Source organism: Narcine bancroftii, chromosome 12, assembly GCF_036971445.1.
Source record: "Narcine bancroftii isolate sNarBan1 chromosome 12, sNarBan1.hap1, whole genome shotgun sequence".
Lineage (NCBI taxonomy): Eukaryota > Metazoa > Chordata > Chondrichthyes > Torpediniformes > Narcinidae > Narcine > Narcine bancroftii.
The window spans coordinates 81,780,286-81,797,386 of NC_091480.1; the positions used below are offsets into that span (position 1 = coordinate 81,780,286).

A 17,101-nucleotide genomic window follows, 5' to 3' on the forward strand; every position below is an offset into this window, starting at 1 on the left:
TGAATATTTATTGCTGCTGGGTTTTGGGGTCCTCTGGGTTCATAACAGGTTTTTGATATTAAGTATATTCAAAGTGGGAAATCGGGATCAAACGAGCAAAATAAAATAAGAGGAAAAAAAATTAAAACACCCTGGAACTATGAATGTTCAAGAAGCATCAAGATCATGTGCAGTGGTGGATTAACCATTAGGTTGAGTAGGATTAAACCTAGGGGCCCTAAAGGGAGGGTGGGCCTGAGACCAAAAAAAATGGTTTAATTGAGTGTACATGTGAGTATTTGGATAATATTTCAGTTCTTTTTCATGTATTTTTTCATATCTGGAATATCACAAATTTTACAAATACTATTTTGTTTTCTAAATTAGACTCCAAATATATAAATATTTAAAAATAATGCTTTTAGGACTTTGTACTGCAGCCGCAAGATTGTGTTTACCATGACAACGTTATTATGTCACGAGCTGGCATTAACATGTGTGTATATTCGTTAATGACAGAGAGTGAAGCCTTTTGAAACATGAATGCCAGTATTGTTAAATCTATAAAATATGACGGTAAACAAAAACATTACTTTAGTAAGTCCATGTTTTATCGCTCCCTTACAAATGGCAAGAAAATCTGAAGTTGGCTGTGCTATTCTCCAAGCGCAGGTAAGGCAAACTCCAAACTGCTTTCAAGTGAAGACCATGCTTGATTACTTGACAATACCAGTCAGAACATGATTTATTGCTTATACATGTAGTACATTATACATAGTGCAATGATATAAGTTATTTAGTGTAACTTAACATCACTCTATTCTATTCATCAAAGGCTGGGGAGGGGGGCAAGGTCAGGGGGAGACTTACTAAAGCTCAGCCTAGGGACCCACTGGTAGTTAATCCACCACTGATAATGTCCCCTAAGAATGCTTATGTCCTATCTTTAAATTAAGGTTTACAGGAAGCACAGAACACGTTAACTTGTACATTAGCCTGGGCTCTCCAAGAGAGCAAAAGGCAAAGGGCCAATTGAAATATACTGGTATACTACTACCACATTATAGGGCCATGACTGATCTCTGCTGACCACCTTCTCTCTTGTACCAGTTCTCCAAGCCCTCAATTCTCGATCATTCAATATCCACCTTAAATATATCTAATGATCTGGCCTCCACCGACCTGAGGGCTGGAGAATTCCAGAGATTCACCACCCTTAGATTAAAAAAAAATTACACAGTCCCTTATTTTGCAGATATATCCACTGTTGTGACTCTCCCACCAGTGAAACCATTTGAACAGTTATCCTATCTGGCCTCCTTAGGATCTTGCATGTTTGAATCACCTCATCCTTTATTCTGCTAAACTGCAAGAACAGATAAAAGCTGTCAATAAAGACCAATAAGCCAATTTGCCTTCATAATTACTTGTTGAACCTGCCTTCCAACATTTTGTGATTCATGCATTCAATCCATCTGAACTTCATTCAGTTGCAGTCTCTCTCATTGGGAGATCAAATGTAAAGGGGAATGTATACTGTTAATGAAGGGGTCTTTAATGTATTAATTGAAGAGGAATCTGGGGGTCCAGATCCATAGCTCATTGAAAATAGCCATGCAAGTAGACACAATGATAAAGAAGGCGTATGGTATGCTTGACTTCATTGGGTGGGCCATTCCAAAAGAAGGTCATGGTCATAGTTGATCATATATACACACAGTGTGATTGCATTTGTTGTTTTTGCAATATCGTTTAAATTTTATAAAGCCTATATAATTTTTTTAAAAACGCACTGTATATACATGGTAACCTATGACCATCTCCTCCTTTTGGAATGGCCACCCTACAGGGCATTGAGTATAAAATAAGGAAGTCATGTAGCAGCTATATAAAACTTTGGTTGGGCTTGGAATACTGTGTGCAATTGTGGTCGCCCTATTACAAGAAGAATGCGGAGGCTTTAGAAAGGGTACAGAAGAGATTTACCAGCATGTTGCCTGGTTTAGAGATGTTGAGTTATGGAGAGAGATTAGACAAATGAGCAGTTTTCTCTGCAGCATAGGAGGCTGGGGGGAGACCTGATAGAGGTTTATAAAATTATGAGAGGCATTGATAGGGTGGACAGCAGATTACTTTCTCCAGGGCAGAAATGTCATATACTAGCGGACGTGTTAAAGTTGAGGGGATGGAAGTTTACGGTAGAAGTGAGGGGCAAATATTTTACAGAGAAGTGTTGGGTGTCTGGAACTGGCTGCCAGGATAAGAGGTGAAATCATATACAATAGAAGTGTTTAGGAGGAGTATGAAGGAGATAGAGGGATTCTATTAAATGCAAGCAGCAGTTTCAGTTTGATTTGGACACATGTTTGGCACAGAGACATGAGTCGAAGAGCCTCTTCCAGTGCTGTACTTTTTTATTTTCTATGAATAAGTCCTATATACTTGGTAGAATATATGGAAGGTTGCTTGAGGGAGATTTGGTGAAAATTACAGAAAGTCTTGCCATGATCTTCTAACTCTTCCCAGATACAGGAGAAGAACTACTAGACTAGAAAGTGTCAAATATGCTTATCCAAAAAAGGCAGCACAGACCATCACACAAATTAACATCCACACCATTGATTCTGTCAATATCTCTTTACTGTCCTAGGCAAGCTGCTGACATAGTAAATGACCCATCCCACTCCAGTTATATTCTCTTCTTTCCCTTTCTGTCAAGCAGAAGACATGCTTGGAAGTACAAACCTCAAATTCAAGGACAGTCTCTTTCTTGCCGTTAGACCAATGGATCTCTCATTGGTAAAAGATGATGCCCCAGCAGTGTTTTAACAGTACTTTCCTCCACACCCTGCAACATGTTTTAGTATTATTTTTTCCTTTAGAATGCACCCTTTGACTTATTATGACATTAGTTGGTTATTTATATTTTTGTAACTATTGCAAGTTGTCTTGTCTGGATGGTACACAAAATTAAGCTCTTCACTGTTATTTCAATGCACTTGACAATAAACAATTCAATTCAATACATAGCTCGAGAGAGAGAGAGAGAGATATAGTGAATGCACTTAGCCTTCCTCCCAAGGTAGGGGAGTTTAAAAGATTGAAGAGGGACTTGAGAGGCACTTTTTTTTCCCCACACAGACGTTGATGGATGTGTGGTCGAAGCAGGTACAATTACAAAGTTTAAAAGTAACTTAGACAAGTACATGAAATGGGAAAGTTTGAAGAGACATGGGCAAAATGCAAGCAAAAGGGACTAGCTAACGTCAGCTTTTGTTTAACAGCATGGGCCAGATGGGTTAAAGGGTCCATCTCCTTGCTGTAAAACAATAACTCTAAGGTAAGGACATATGTGAAAAAATAGTTATGGAAGTATATTTATTCTCCCTTGTTCTTTAGGCTCTGAGATACTTAAAAAATTTTAATTTTTTTTTAAATTTAAGCACCGACATCGCATCCAGCCTCTTTCTTTCTTTTCTTCCTGTTTTTTTAAGGAGACAGGAGATGGCGGGGGGCGGGGGGGCAGGGGGGAGAGAAGAAACCTCACATATATGTAGTTTGTTGGGGGATATCTGTGTATTTTGTAATACCCTGTGATGTTATCTCCTTGTTTATTGATGGAAAACGAAAAATAAAATCTTCAAAAAAAATTTAGACACAACAGGCTCTTCTGGCCCACGAGGCTGTGCCACCCAAATACTCCAATTAACCTACAACCCCTGTAGGATTTAGAAGATAGGGAGGAAATCAGAGGGCCCGGAAGAAATCCGCACAGACATGGGGAGAAAGTACTACAGCGCACGATTCGAACCCAGGTCGCTGGTACGGTAATAGCATTGCACTATTCACTACACTAACTATGCTGCCCTAACCTGTTTTCTGATCTCTTTCTAATGGTTTAGGGGCCTCAAGGACCATACTGGTTATTTGAATGCTCTTATTCTGTTCCTCGCTTTAAACACATTTGTTGTTCTTTTAAAAATACCAACATTGCCTGGAAAAATACCAACCTCGTTTCTTATCTAATCCTCAATCTTGTCTGAAAGCCCAGTAACATATTATGTTCCCCACAAGCCTGACTGTGTCCTCAGCTCATCTCCTTGATTTCCTAGACTCCTTACATTAAAGATCGAAGAACCAAAATGCTGGTTATTTTTCATTATCATTGGTAATAATCTGCAAAAAGATGAGAAAGTAGAAAAAGGCAAAATAAAATAAGATCAGCTACGTCCTTTGGTATGATAATTAATTATTCCTACCAATTACTCCATTAGAGCTAAGATGTTCCTCATCAATGGAATCCTGAACAGGAGCTGTCACATTCCTCTTCTCTTGAAGTTCTGTAGCATCAGTTACTGTGGGGACCATCTCTGGACCTAAATATTAACAAAATAAAGCAATGGGACACCTGATAGTTACAAGGTTTAAATTCTATATCCAAGATCCCACCATTAACAGCAACATAGCTAAATTAGTTCTGTTACACGCTTATTAGAGTCAAAGAGTTCTACAGCATGGAAACAGACTATCCAGCCCAACTTGACTATGCCAACCCAGTTGGTCCCATATCCCTCTAAACATTTCCTATCTATGGCTAAATGTATTTTAAATGTTTTACCTGTCTTGATCACTTCCTCTGCCAGCTTGTTTCATGTACCCATCACCTGTGTGTAAAAGTTTCCCCTCAGGTCCCTTTTAAATCTTTCCCCTCTCACTTTAGATCTATGCCCTTTAATTTTAGTCAGCTATTCTGGGCAAAAGGCTATGATAAATTATCATCTATCACTCTCATGATTTTATAAGGCCCTAGGGCTCCTAGAAGAAAAGTCTGAGTCTATCCAGCATCTCCTTAGAACTCAAACTTTCCAGGCTCGGTAACGTACTTGCATATCTTTTCTGCATCCTTTTCAGCTTAAGGATATCCTTTCTACAGTTGGTTGACCAGAACTGCACACAAAAACTCCAAGTCTGGTCTCATCGACATCTTGTACAGTTGTAACATGATGTTCCTGCTCCTGTATGCAATGCTCGACTGACGAAAGCAAGCTTGCCAAATGTCTTCCTCACCATCCTGTCTGCCTGTGTATAGAACTAACTATGGGTACCCCCAAGTCTCCTTGTTCCACAACACTCCCTGTGGCCCTTCCATTTACTGTGCAAATCCTGCCCTGGTTTAACCTCCCAAAGTGCAACACATTACACTTGTCAGAATTAAATTCACACAAGCTTTAAAAATAAAAAATCCGCTTCAAGTTCCAATTATTGCAGATCTTTCATAACATTATCATTTCAGCTACATCCAAGTTATCTCCAAACACAAGATGGCAATTTTAAGATTGCATCTTGTTTTGAGGTTTTGTTTCTTAACTACATGTTTCCTTGTTCTGAAACTCCTTGTTCCCATATATCAATACTTGTGAGCATTTGCTTCAAGTAGTCTGATTTTCTAGCATTATCTGTTATAGTTTAAATATCAGTAACTTTACCTTCTGGCTGAGGGATTCCTTCAATCTCTTCAGTTCCCATGTCAGACATCTTCTGGGAAAAAAAAATGAAATCACTCAAACTTAAGCTTCAAATTTACCCTCAAGCATCTGTTCGAGAAGGTTCAAGAAGGCTCAGTTACTTTTAGCATTCTTCGGAATGTGGGCATTGCCAGCAAGGCCAGTACTTGTTCTCCATCCCCAAATGCACTTTAGGTGTTGTGAACCATCTTGAATTGCAAACTCCTTTTAGCGACAGTACTCTCATAACTTTCAGAGTGGTCTTGACAATTAAATAGAGAGTAAATCCCCTAATCCCATAAGCACATTGCACCAACAGCAAAGGGAACGAATCCTCAGTTTGGTGAAAGATATTAATCAGATGTCATGCTATGTCTTGAATGGTGTCAATTTTCTTCAGTTTGATTCCAGGCAAGAAGAGAGTATTCCATCATACTCCTGACCTGAACCTCATAGACAGCGGAAAGTCTACAGCTGTGGGAAACTGGTCCATACACCACAGTATGTTGTTTTCTTCTTTTCTCTTTGGCTTGGCTTCACGGACGAAGATTTATGGAGGGGTAATGTCCACATCAGCTGCAAGTCCAATGCGGGACAGGCAGACACGGTTGCAGCAGTTGCAAGGGAAAATTGGTTGGTTGGGGTTGGGTGTTGGGTTTTTCCTCCTTTGTCTTTTGACAGTGAGGTGGGATCTGCGGTCTTCTTCAAAGGAGGTTGCTGCCCGCCGAACTGTGAGGCGCCAAGATGCACAGTTTGAAGTGATATCAGCCCACTGGCGGTGGTCAATGTGGCAGGCACCAAGAGCTTTCTTTAGGCAGTCCTTGTACCTCTTCTTTGGTGCACCTCTGTCTCGGTGGCCAGTGGAGAGCTCGCCATATAACACGATCTTGGGAAGGCGATGGTCCTCCATTCTGGAGACGTGACCTACCCAGCGCAGTTTGATTTTCAGCAGCGTGGATTCGATGTTGTCGGCCTCTGCCATCTCGAGTACTTCGATGTTGGAGATGAAGTCGCTCCAATGAATGTTGAGGATGGAGCAGAGACAACGCTGGTGAAAGCGTTCTAGGACCCGTATGTGATGACAGTATGTTGTGGCTTCATATAAAAATACCATTGAATGACAAGGATAGGAAATTAAACTTTGTTGGAGATGGTCATTGCCTGGCACTTTTGTAATGTGTATGTCACTTGTAACTTATCAGCCCATGCTCAAATCTAGTTTAGATCTTGCTGTGCAGGCTCAGCTTCTTCATGTTCTGACAAGTTGCAAATTGAATCGAAAGGTTGATGGTGGTTTCAACAGCCTTTCATATGATTCTAGGATGTTGTTTCCCTAGAACTGGGGCCAGGAAATTCTGAAGGAGAGCAAAAGGCTAGAGAAGATCCAGTGGTAGAAACTAAGAGGTGTTATAAACAAAACATAAAACTCATGATCTCAAAGAAAGTAGTTTCCATCTTACTGCCAATATCATACAGCAGTACTGGGCCAAAGGATGATATGGGTAATGTGGATAATATGGCTTTTGTCAGAACCTTTTGTTGAGTCATATTAATTTGGCAGGGAAATGGGAATCAGAGAATAGAATTAGACCTGATGAGTAAAATGCCTCCCTTAGCCACCTGTGGGAATGTGCTCCTCCCCCACCACTATTTTGTTCGGATGCCTGTCTGCATTTTCTTGAAGGGCTCAAGCCCAATATGTTGGTTATGTATCTTTATCCTTGTGACATAAAGTACAATGTTTGAGTTGCTGAACTTCTCCAGCTTTGTGTGTTTTTTTCACAAATAACAAGACTGTGTGGCGGCTCACCACAAGGCAGGCGAACTGGCCCAGCTTGTAAGCCACGCGGCGGTTCAGCCGGACAAAATGGAGCCATCTGGAGTTTCCCTTCCTTCCAACTCGGGGCTCAGAAACCCACGATTGGTGACCATGTGACGCCCAGATGACGTCAGCGCCCTCCAGCACGGTTCTTAGCCAGGAGTACAAGTGCAGCCCAGCAGCCTGCAATAAACTAGTCTGCTCACTGAGCTCAACCCGTCTGGTTGCGTGTGTTATTGCAGGAGCAGTGTAGCGCCGCTACAATTGGTGACCCCGACTGGTTCAAACGTCTTTGAACCCATCATGAGCGAGTCTGGGATCAGTGATATAGTCGTGAAACTGCCTGAATTCTGGATTCAGGAGCCGGTGACCTGGTTCATCCACGTGGAGGCCCAGTTTCACCTTCACCCGATTTCATCTGACACGACCAAATTCTACCATGTGGTCACTGCCCTGGACCAGGCCACTGCCAGACGCATGCTGCACCTTGTTCAGCACCCACCCGCCAAAGACAAGTATGAGACCATCAAGCAAGTGCTTACCAGGTCCCTCGGACTATCCAGACACCAGCGTGCTGCTTGGGTGCTGCACCTCAACGCCCTGGGGGACAGGTCCCCGATGGAACTGATGGAAGAGATGGTCACGCTCGTGGGTGAGCACACCAACTGCCCACTTTTCGAGCGCATCTTCCTCGAACATATTCCCAGGAACATCCGCCTGCTGCTGGTTCAGGAGAGCTTCACTGACCCGAGGAAGGTCACCCACAAGGCCCAAGAGCTATGGCTCGCACGATTCATGGAAGGCTCAGTGGTCCAGCAGGTCATGAGGCACGGGCATGGGCATGACCATTCCAAGCCCCCCCCCGTAGCACTGCGGTAGAGCATAACCAAGGCCACAGCATCTGCTTCAGGCCTCTGCTTCTACCACCAGCGCTGGGGAGCCAAGGTTCGGAAGTGTCGTCAGCCCTGCTAGCTCCAGGTAAATGACCAGGCTGGCTGCTGTTAATGGCTGCAGCAGCTGGCCAAGGACACAGCCTTCTCTATCTGCGGGACTCAGTCAGCGGCCGGTGGTTCCTCATTGACACTGGAGCCCAGATCAGCATCATACCAGCCATGGCCATCGAATCCAGGAACCGACCTTGTGGACTTCCCCTCCTTGCAGCCAACGCAATGGCAATCCAGATGTATGGAGACAAGACAGTCCACTTCCAGATCGGCCAACAGAATTTTGCATGGAGGTTCACCGTCTCGTCCCTCCCGACTACCATCCTGGGTGCAGACTTCCTCCTCGCACACGGGCTTCTGGTGGACATTCGAGGTAGGTGCCTGGTGGAAGCCCATACCTTCCAGGCCATTTGCCTCAACGCCTCCCACTCGGAGCAACCGTAGATGTCCACGATCAGCATGCCCAGAGACAAGTTCCAGCAGATCCTGGATGAGTTCCCGACACTCCTCAAGCCACAGTTCTCCGCTGCCTTGCTTGGCTGCGATGAGGGTTAACAGTGGCTGCATAATGCGCGCAGCTCCCAGGATGAAGCAATTGTAAAAGTTAACCATACCAGCGAACACCTGCAGCCCCTTGAGGCTGTTTTGGCGTGGGAACTCCCTGATGGCAGCAACCTTCACACCAGTGGACATGGCTCCTTCGACCATGACGTTATGGCCCAGGAACTGCATGGACTCTTTCCCAAACTGGCACTTGGCCGGGTTGATGGTAAGGCCGAAGTCAGCCAGCCGGGAGAAAAGGGCATGTAGGTGGGCCTTGTGTTGCGCCCGGTCCTTGCTGGCGACAAGGATGTCATCCAAATAAATAAAGACGAAATCCAAGTCCCTGCCCACCGAATCCATGAGGCACTGGAAGATCTGAGCGATGTTCTTGAGCCTGAACGGCATGTGCAGTCATTCGAACAGGCCAAAGGGGGTGATGATAGCCGTCTTGGTTATGTCCTCAGGGTGCACCGGGATCTGGTAATATCCACGCACCAGGTCAACCTTGGAGAAGACACTCACACCATGCAGGTTGGCCTTAAAGTCCTGGATATGAGTGATGGGGTAACAGTCAGGAATGGTTGCCTCGTTGAGCTGTCGATAGTCTCCGCAGGGACACCAGCCGCTGGAGGCTTTCGGGACCTGGTGGAGCGGTGAGGCCCATGGGCTGTCGGACCGCCGAATGATCCCCAGCTCCAACAGATGCGAAAACTCCTCCTTCACTACCTGGAGCTTGTCAGGCGGGAGCCGGCATGCCTTGGCATGAACCGGCAGGCCCTGGGTGGGGATGTGGTAGAACACCCTGTGGCGCGGTGAGGCAGCAGAGAACTGTGGCTTGAGGAGTGTTGGGAACTCATCCAGGATCTGCTGGAACTCATCTCTGGGCATGCTGATCATGGCCATCGGCGGTTGCTCTGAGTGGGAGGTGTCGAGGCAAACAGCCTGGAAAGTACAGGCGTCCACCAGGTGCCTACCTTGAATGTCCACCAGACGCTCGCTTGGAACCCAGAAGCCCGCACTGCATTCGAGGCCAGCAAAGACGCCCTCGCGAAGGCAGCCATGCTTGCCCACCCGCACACCGACCTGCATATGGCACTCTCTGTCGATGCCCTCTGCCACAGCCATCGGTGCTGTCCTGCAGCAGCAGCTGAATGGGCATTGGAAGCCGCTGGCATTCTTCAGCCACCTGCTCCGCCCACTGGAACGCAAGTATAGTGCCTTCAACCGTGAGTTACTGGGCATGTACCTGGCAATGTAGCATTTCTGCTATTTTTTGGAGGGGAGGACTTTTACCATCTTCACCGACCACAAACCCCTCACCCAGGCACTTGCGATGGCAAAGAATCCCTGGTCGGCCCGCCAGCAGCGTCACCTCTCCTTCGCGTTGGAGTTTACCATTGACATTCGGCACAAGACGGGGAAGGACAATGTGGTTGCCGATGCACTCTCGTAACTGGCCATCTGCGTGCTGACGCCTGGCCTCGGCTTTGACCAGCTCGCCCGGGACCAGAAAGCTGATGAGGAGACAAGGGCCTTCAAGACCACCATCACCGGCCTGTGGTTCCAAGACCTCCCGACTCCGAGCGGCGAAGGCACTATCCTGTGCGATATCTCCTTGGGCACCCCATGGCCAATGGTTCCGCAGCAGTGGCACATGCAGATCTTCCATCACATCCACAACCTTTCACATCCGTGCATCAGGTCCACGTTCTGGATGGTGGCAGAACGGTTCATATGGCATGGGCTGCGGAAGCAGAGCGCAGGCTGGGCCAGAACGTGCACTCATTGCCAGACATCTAAGGTGCACAGGCACACCAGGGCACCTGTACAGGAGTTCAAGCACATCCGGGAACGGTTCAGCCACATTCACGTGGACATCGTCAGACCCTTACCCGTTTCCCGGAGCAACCGTTATCTGTTTATGGTGGTGGACTGCACCACTCGCTGGCCTGAGGTGATCCCGATGCCAGACGCCTCCACCGACTCCTACTCCCGAGTCCTGTTGCATGGTTGGGTCTCCCGGTTCGGCATCCCGGCTCACCTCACCAGCAATCGGGGCACCCAGTTCACATCTGCACTCTGGGCACAGCTCGCCAACAGGTTGGGGATACAGCTACACTGCACCATGGCCTACCACCTGCAGGCCAATGGACTGGTCAAACGTCTGCACCGTCACCTTAAGTCGGTGCTCATGGCCCGCCTCATGGGTCCCAACTGGATGGACGAACTGCCTTGGGTGCTCCTGGGCATCCACTCCACTCCCAAGGAAGATCTGCAGGCGTCATCAGCTGAGCTGGTTTACGGTGCGCCACTGGCACTACCTGGTGAGTTCGTCAATGAACCTCACAATCCCCAGCGGTTGCCGCATGAACTACTTCCTCACCTCAGGGCACGCTTGGACTCCTTCAAAACCCCACCACCACCACCCAGGCATGGTATCCACCTGACTCACATTCCTGGCAAGCTGCTTTTCGCAGAGTTTGTTTTTGTTTAGCGGGGCCCGACCACGGCACCTCTGCAGTGACCGTTCAAGAGGCCGTACAGGGTTTTCCAGCTCGACGTTCATGCTGGACTTGGATGGCAGGCATGAGCTGTTTATCATGGACAGGCTGAAGCCAGCGCACCTTGATCCCACCGAGCCCGTGATTGCTGCCCAGCCCAAGAAGTGAGGCCATCCAGCAAAAAAGGACATTGGCGCCGGTTCGGTGGGGGGGGGAGGGCGGGCTGTGTGGTGGCTCACCACAAGGCAGGCGAACCAGCCCAGCTTGTAAACCATACGGCAGGGCAGCCGGCCAAAATGGCGCCATCGGGGGTTTCCCAGATGACGTCAGCGCCCTCCAGCGCGGTTCTCAGCCAGGTCCGGGTTGTGAGTATAAGTGCAGCCCAGCAGCCTGCAATAAACTAGTCTGCTCACTGAGCTCAACCCATCTGGTTCCATGTATCATTGCAGGAGCAGAGTAGCTGCCGCTACAACTGAATAAATCAGTTTGCACTGGAATTAAATCAAGATGGAATATAAAGTGATGACGAGAACTTGATGCAAGCATGAATTTACGTTGTCAAGTTGCAAGCCTCATTGGTGATGGTTGTAATAGAGACAACCTCAAACAGGACCAGATTAGGTGTTACAATACAAGAACAGAAAACTATTGGAGATACTCAGCAGGTCAGGCAGTTCCTTTGGGAAGAATCACAGAACTAAAAAACAGGAGACAGAGATGTAATTGATAGAAGGAGAGATGGAGGAATATGTTATCAACAGGGTGGTGGGATCTAGATCTCCACTGTTTTAAAGGCTAGTATAGACAACTAGAGAAAAGAGTGGCAGTTAAAATACTGTACTGACAAATAATCATTAAAGCAAAGATAAAAAGGTTGTCTGTACTGAAGATACACCAGGTCCATGAGTTATATCCAAGATATGCAAGGAACAAAATTGTAGAGGCATTCATCTTCTAGTCCTCTATTAAAGGAAGAATATAATTAGTGAAAAATTGTGGAGAGGATTAATTCCAGGAATAAGGAATTTCTAATTCATAGAGACTAGTGAAGCTGGAATTGTTTTCTTTATGGCAGAGAAGATAAAACATAATAACATAACAATTACAGCACGGAAACAGGCCATTAGGCCCTTCTAGTCCGCACCGAACCAAACACCCCTTTCTAGTCCCACCTCCCTGCACAATGCCCATAACCCTCCATCTTCTTCTCATCCATATACCTGTCCAACCTTTTCTTAAATAATACAATTGACTCCGCCGCCACTATTTCTCCCGGAAGCTCATTCCACACAATCCACAAGATTGTGAGATGCTACCACAGAAGCCATTATAATTGTCAATAACACAATTTTAATGGTGTTAACTATAACTCTCAAATGTTCCACTAGATGGTATTGCTGAATTCATTCACAAGATCAAAGATCTTTTAATCAGCTTAGCATTGTTAAGAATCAAAATCTCTTGTCTCAATGCAACTTTTATTCTCAAGTTGTTCCCTCCCAATCCTAACTGGAAGTCCACTCCCCTTGTGTTCAGTGTTTCTTGATAGGCTTTACCCAAACATTTACTTAAAGGCAGTGATAACGTTAGATATCAATGTCAGATAAACAGATTGCTTGATGCAGATTTTGTCCTCAGTTGACAGCTGAGTTTTTTATTAATAAAAGTAATCTATGCTTTTCTTTAGAACCCCTTTGCTGAAGCTTCTTTTCCCAATAAAGTATCTCCTTTTCTAATTATTCCACCTCCCCTGTGTATTCTTTTTGTATTCCTTCTTGAAATATAACTTATTTGTCCTCTTAAATATGCTTTTAGAACATTCCATATATTTATCAGTAGTTGAATTAAAGTTGGTCTCACAGAACATCTCAATTTGTCTCCTTGTAAAAATCACAAAAGTCCAATTTTCTCAATAGCAATGAATTAAAGAGCCATCTGTAAATCATTTTTGTTTGTCTGGCATTGAAAATGTTAATACCAAAGGTGAAAGATCTGGTTAAAGTCTCACTTTATATTCAACTTCCATGATTCTACCCTGTAGTTGAATTGATGCCGAAAACAAATCTATCCTAGAGTAGGAACTCTGTCTATTAGAATAAAAAGAATAGTCCTTCTCCCTTGGATGAAATCTTCTCCAGGCTTCCATTAAGTTCAATTCTTTCATTAATATCAAGGTAGCTTTCGCTGCCTTTGTCCTAACTACTACCCTTGTTGATTTATCTAGTCAGATCCAGACAAAAATTAAAATCTCCTCCCACTAAGATGTTTTCATGAGCATCTGCCAATTTGAAAAAAGTTTCATAAATAAATTTCTCATCATCAGTGTTTGGAGCATACAAATTCATCAGGGCCCAGGGTTCTGAATATATCTGACAGTGTACCATTACTAACCTACCTGCAGGATCTGTAACTACATCCTGTATTCTAACTGGAAGGTTTTTCCATATCAAAATTGCTACTCCTCTTGCTTTTGAGTTAGAAGAAGCTATGACCGGATCAACCCAAACTCTTTTTAATTTTTGATTTCTTTTTCAATTAAGTGAATTTCTTGAAGGAAGGCCAGATCAGCCCCCATTTTTTAAAAGATATCTTCTTTCTTTTCACCACCTATTCAAATCATTAATATTAAAACATATAAATTTCACTGGGTTACTCATTCCTACAGAGGTTCATCAAATCAAGTCCTTTACCCCCTCCCATCCCATTGACCCATGCCTTCCCCCTCATAGATCGATCAATCCTTATCCTCCAGGGCAAAACGCATGGTCTCTAATAATCTCAATGGAAAAAAGTAGAAATAAAGGAAATAAAAATAAAGAATACCCCCCACCCCGGATAGTGATCTGAAGGAAATTGTAACTTATTTATTAATAAAAAAATTTAAGTACAATATATTACAAACATATAAGACAGAAAAAGCAATATTGCAATATTAAGAACTAAATAAAGGTCCTATGAGCTAGGGGAAAGAGCCCATAAGATCCTTTCTTGGCAGTTGAAAGCAGAGCAGGTCTCAAGAACAATAAATGCAGTCAAAGCAAGGACAAACAGGCCTTCTTAGAAACCGCAAGAAATTAATGAGGCTTTTAGACAATTTTATTCTAAAGTATATCAATCAGAATCTCAAGGAAATATTAATAAAATTGAAGAGTTCCTCTCACATTTGGAACTTCCAAATTTAGATTTAGAAGAACAGGAAAGACTCAATGCCCCTTCACTCAGATGGAGATAGGAGAGACACTGAGTTCATTGCAGGTGAAAAAGTCTCTGGGGGAGGATGGATTTCCCCTTGAATTTTATAAAGATTTAAGGATCTTTTGATACCTCTCTTTATGAAGGTATTAGATCAGGCAGTTGAGACACATACTCTCCCAGAATCAGTTTTGATGACAATAATTATAGTAATATTTTAAAAAGATAGAGACCCACTGAAACTGTCATCTTATAGACTTATTTCATTATTTAATTTGGTTTATAAAATTATTGCCAAAGCCTTGGCTAACAGACTGGTTCAATTTTTGCCTAAATTAATAAATATGAATCAAACAAGCTTTGTACAAAAGAGACAGCCTACTGGTAATGCAAGCAGGCTGCTTAGTATAAATCATTTGGCATAAATGAAAGATGATTTGAGCCTAGCTATGGCCCTAGATACAGAAAAAAAGCATTTGATAGACTGGGATGGGATTTTTTTTATTTAAAGTGCTGAAAAGATTTGGATTAGGTTGACAGCTAAGTTAGGCTGTGTTGACAAGCTTCCTACTGTTATTACCCTCTGAATGGATGCTGTACTAATTTATAACTAACATGGCCAATGCTAACAAGTAGATAACTTTCCCCCTCTCAAGTAAACTTTAGGCTTAGTGGGAACCTTAGTCCATTTTTCTGCATTCCACAAACTTTAAGCGTATAGTGATCTGCAAACTCAGAGTTTGAATGGGAGTAAAATAAAGAATTATATCTTAACTAAATGGAACAATGTGAAGGATTATGGTATTAAGGGACTATACATTTTTCCAAAGAATAATTTATTTTCAATAGCCATCAGTCTCTTGAACCTCTCCTAGTATACTAATCATGTTCTGTCTGTACTATTCTAACTCATTTTTTTCCACTAGAATTACTGTGAATATTTATTATTTACCATATATATTTATTGTTTATTTTAATTTAATTCAATTAGCTTACTATTTAGTTTTATTTATGTTTCTGTACATTGTACAATATGAATGACAATAAACTCATTATCATTATACAAAATGTCTGATTAACTAAACATTTTTATTCATTGTTAAATTCCTGAGTTACAAAACAATGAATCCCAAATTAAATATTGACTGGGAATGGCAGACAAAGCTTGAAAATCTGAAGTTATACATAAAATATGCTTAAGATAACTAAATAATCCAGTAAGCAACACCAATGTTTTAAAAGGTTACAGTATATTGTACTAAAACTTTTAAAGTATTGACTCAGTAAAATTATGCAATTTAGAAAGAGGAGAAATGGAATACACGCACGATGCAACAACATGAACAACACTGGCAAATGAAAGCACTAACTTCAAGGGTTCAGTGATTTTGAAGTCTTTAATTCAAGGATTTTATTTTGCCTAAGTTAGCAATTCCTAACAGTGCAGTTTTGAATTGAATTGTTTCCTGTTAGATTTACCAAGATACAGGGGAAAGCTTTGTTTTGCATGCTATCCAAACTGAGAGTTTTGTACAGCAGGTAGAGCAATAACAGATCAAAAGTGCAGAGTGTGATGTTGTAGTAACTCAGAGTCAAGGGCATAGTGTTACAAAGACACTCTGCGCAGGGTATAGAGAAAAGTACAGTTCAACAGTGGAAGGACATAAACTTTATCAATGAATTGTCTTTTTTAAGAACCTGATAACAGCAACTGTCCTTGATTCTGGAGGTTACAGTTTTCAGGCCCAGGTACCTTCTGCCCAGCAGAAGAAGTTTGGGAGGGGAAGCGTGGGGGAGTGACTGGTGTGAGATGTGTCTCTCTTCAAATGTTTTTCCCTGAAATTGGCCACAGATTTTTTTTCTTTGGTTTTTCACCTCCCCCAGGAGCCAGAATATTAGGGCAGAGAATGATAAATCCAAAAGGAGCAGTGGTGATAGCGAGAAATATAGAGAGAGATAGATAGAGAAAGATCAAGAGGAATAGAAAAAAGGATAGAGAGAGAGAGAGAGAGAGAGAGAGTAATAAAGAGGTAGAGAGAGAGTGAGTGGATATGGCAGCCAAGGTGCCTCTTGCAGGATGTGGATTGTCAGGGAAGCCAGCGGTATCCCTGATGACTTCATCTGTGAGAAGTGCATCCAGTTCCAGTTCCTGTAAAACTGAGTTAAGTAATTGGAACTGGAGTTGGATGAATTTTGGATCATTTGGGAGACAGAGTAGGTGATTGACAGGAGTTATAGGGATACTATGTCTCCTAGGTGCAGAAGGAGGGTAGATGGGTGAGAGTCATGAGAGTGGAAGGGAACAGATAGGCAGTGCAGGGTACCCCTGAATAACAAGTATACCAGTTTAGATACTGTTGAGGGGAACTACCTAACAGGCACAAACCACAGCGAGCATGTCTCTGGCATGGAGTCTGGTCCTGTGGTTAAGAAGGGAAGGGAGAAGAAGCGAGCTGTAGTGATATGGGATTCCATAGTTGGGGGACAGATAGGAGTTTTTATGGAGGAGATTGAGTATCCCGGATAGTATGTTGCCTCCCTCGTGCCAGGATCCAAGATATCTCAGATCGAGTTCACGCCATTCTCAGGAGAGGGTGAGCAGCCAGATGTTGTGGTCCA

At 43.6% G+C, this 17,101-nt stretch overlaps 1 protein-coding gene across 10 annotated transcripts in view; it reads right to left on the reverse strand.

Moving 5' to 3' along the window:
* The window catches only part of LOC138747703 (zinc finger protein Aiolos-like), a 139,308-nt gene that overhangs the window by 111,630 nt on the left and 10,577 nt on the right, over nucleotides 1–17,101 (reverse strand). For 6 of the 10 annotated variants that reach the window (XM_069907194.1, XM_069907191.1, XM_069907190.1 and 3 more), the window contains 2 exons: nucleotides 5,466–5,517; nucleotides 4,239–4,355 (listed from right to left, as the gene is read on the reverse strand). In XM_069907194.1, coding sequence (XP_069763295.1) covers nucleotides 4,239–4,355; nucleotides 5,466–5,514 — 166 coding nt within the window. In that variant the 5' untranslated portion in view covers nucleotides 5,515–5,517. Of the gene's footprint in view, nucleotides 1–4,238; nucleotides 4,356–4,862; nucleotides 4,957–5,465; nucleotides 5,518–17,101 lie in introns of those variants that run through there. The other 4 variants (XM_069907189.1, XM_069907192.1, XM_069907195.1 and 1 more) reach the window with 3 other exon arrangements.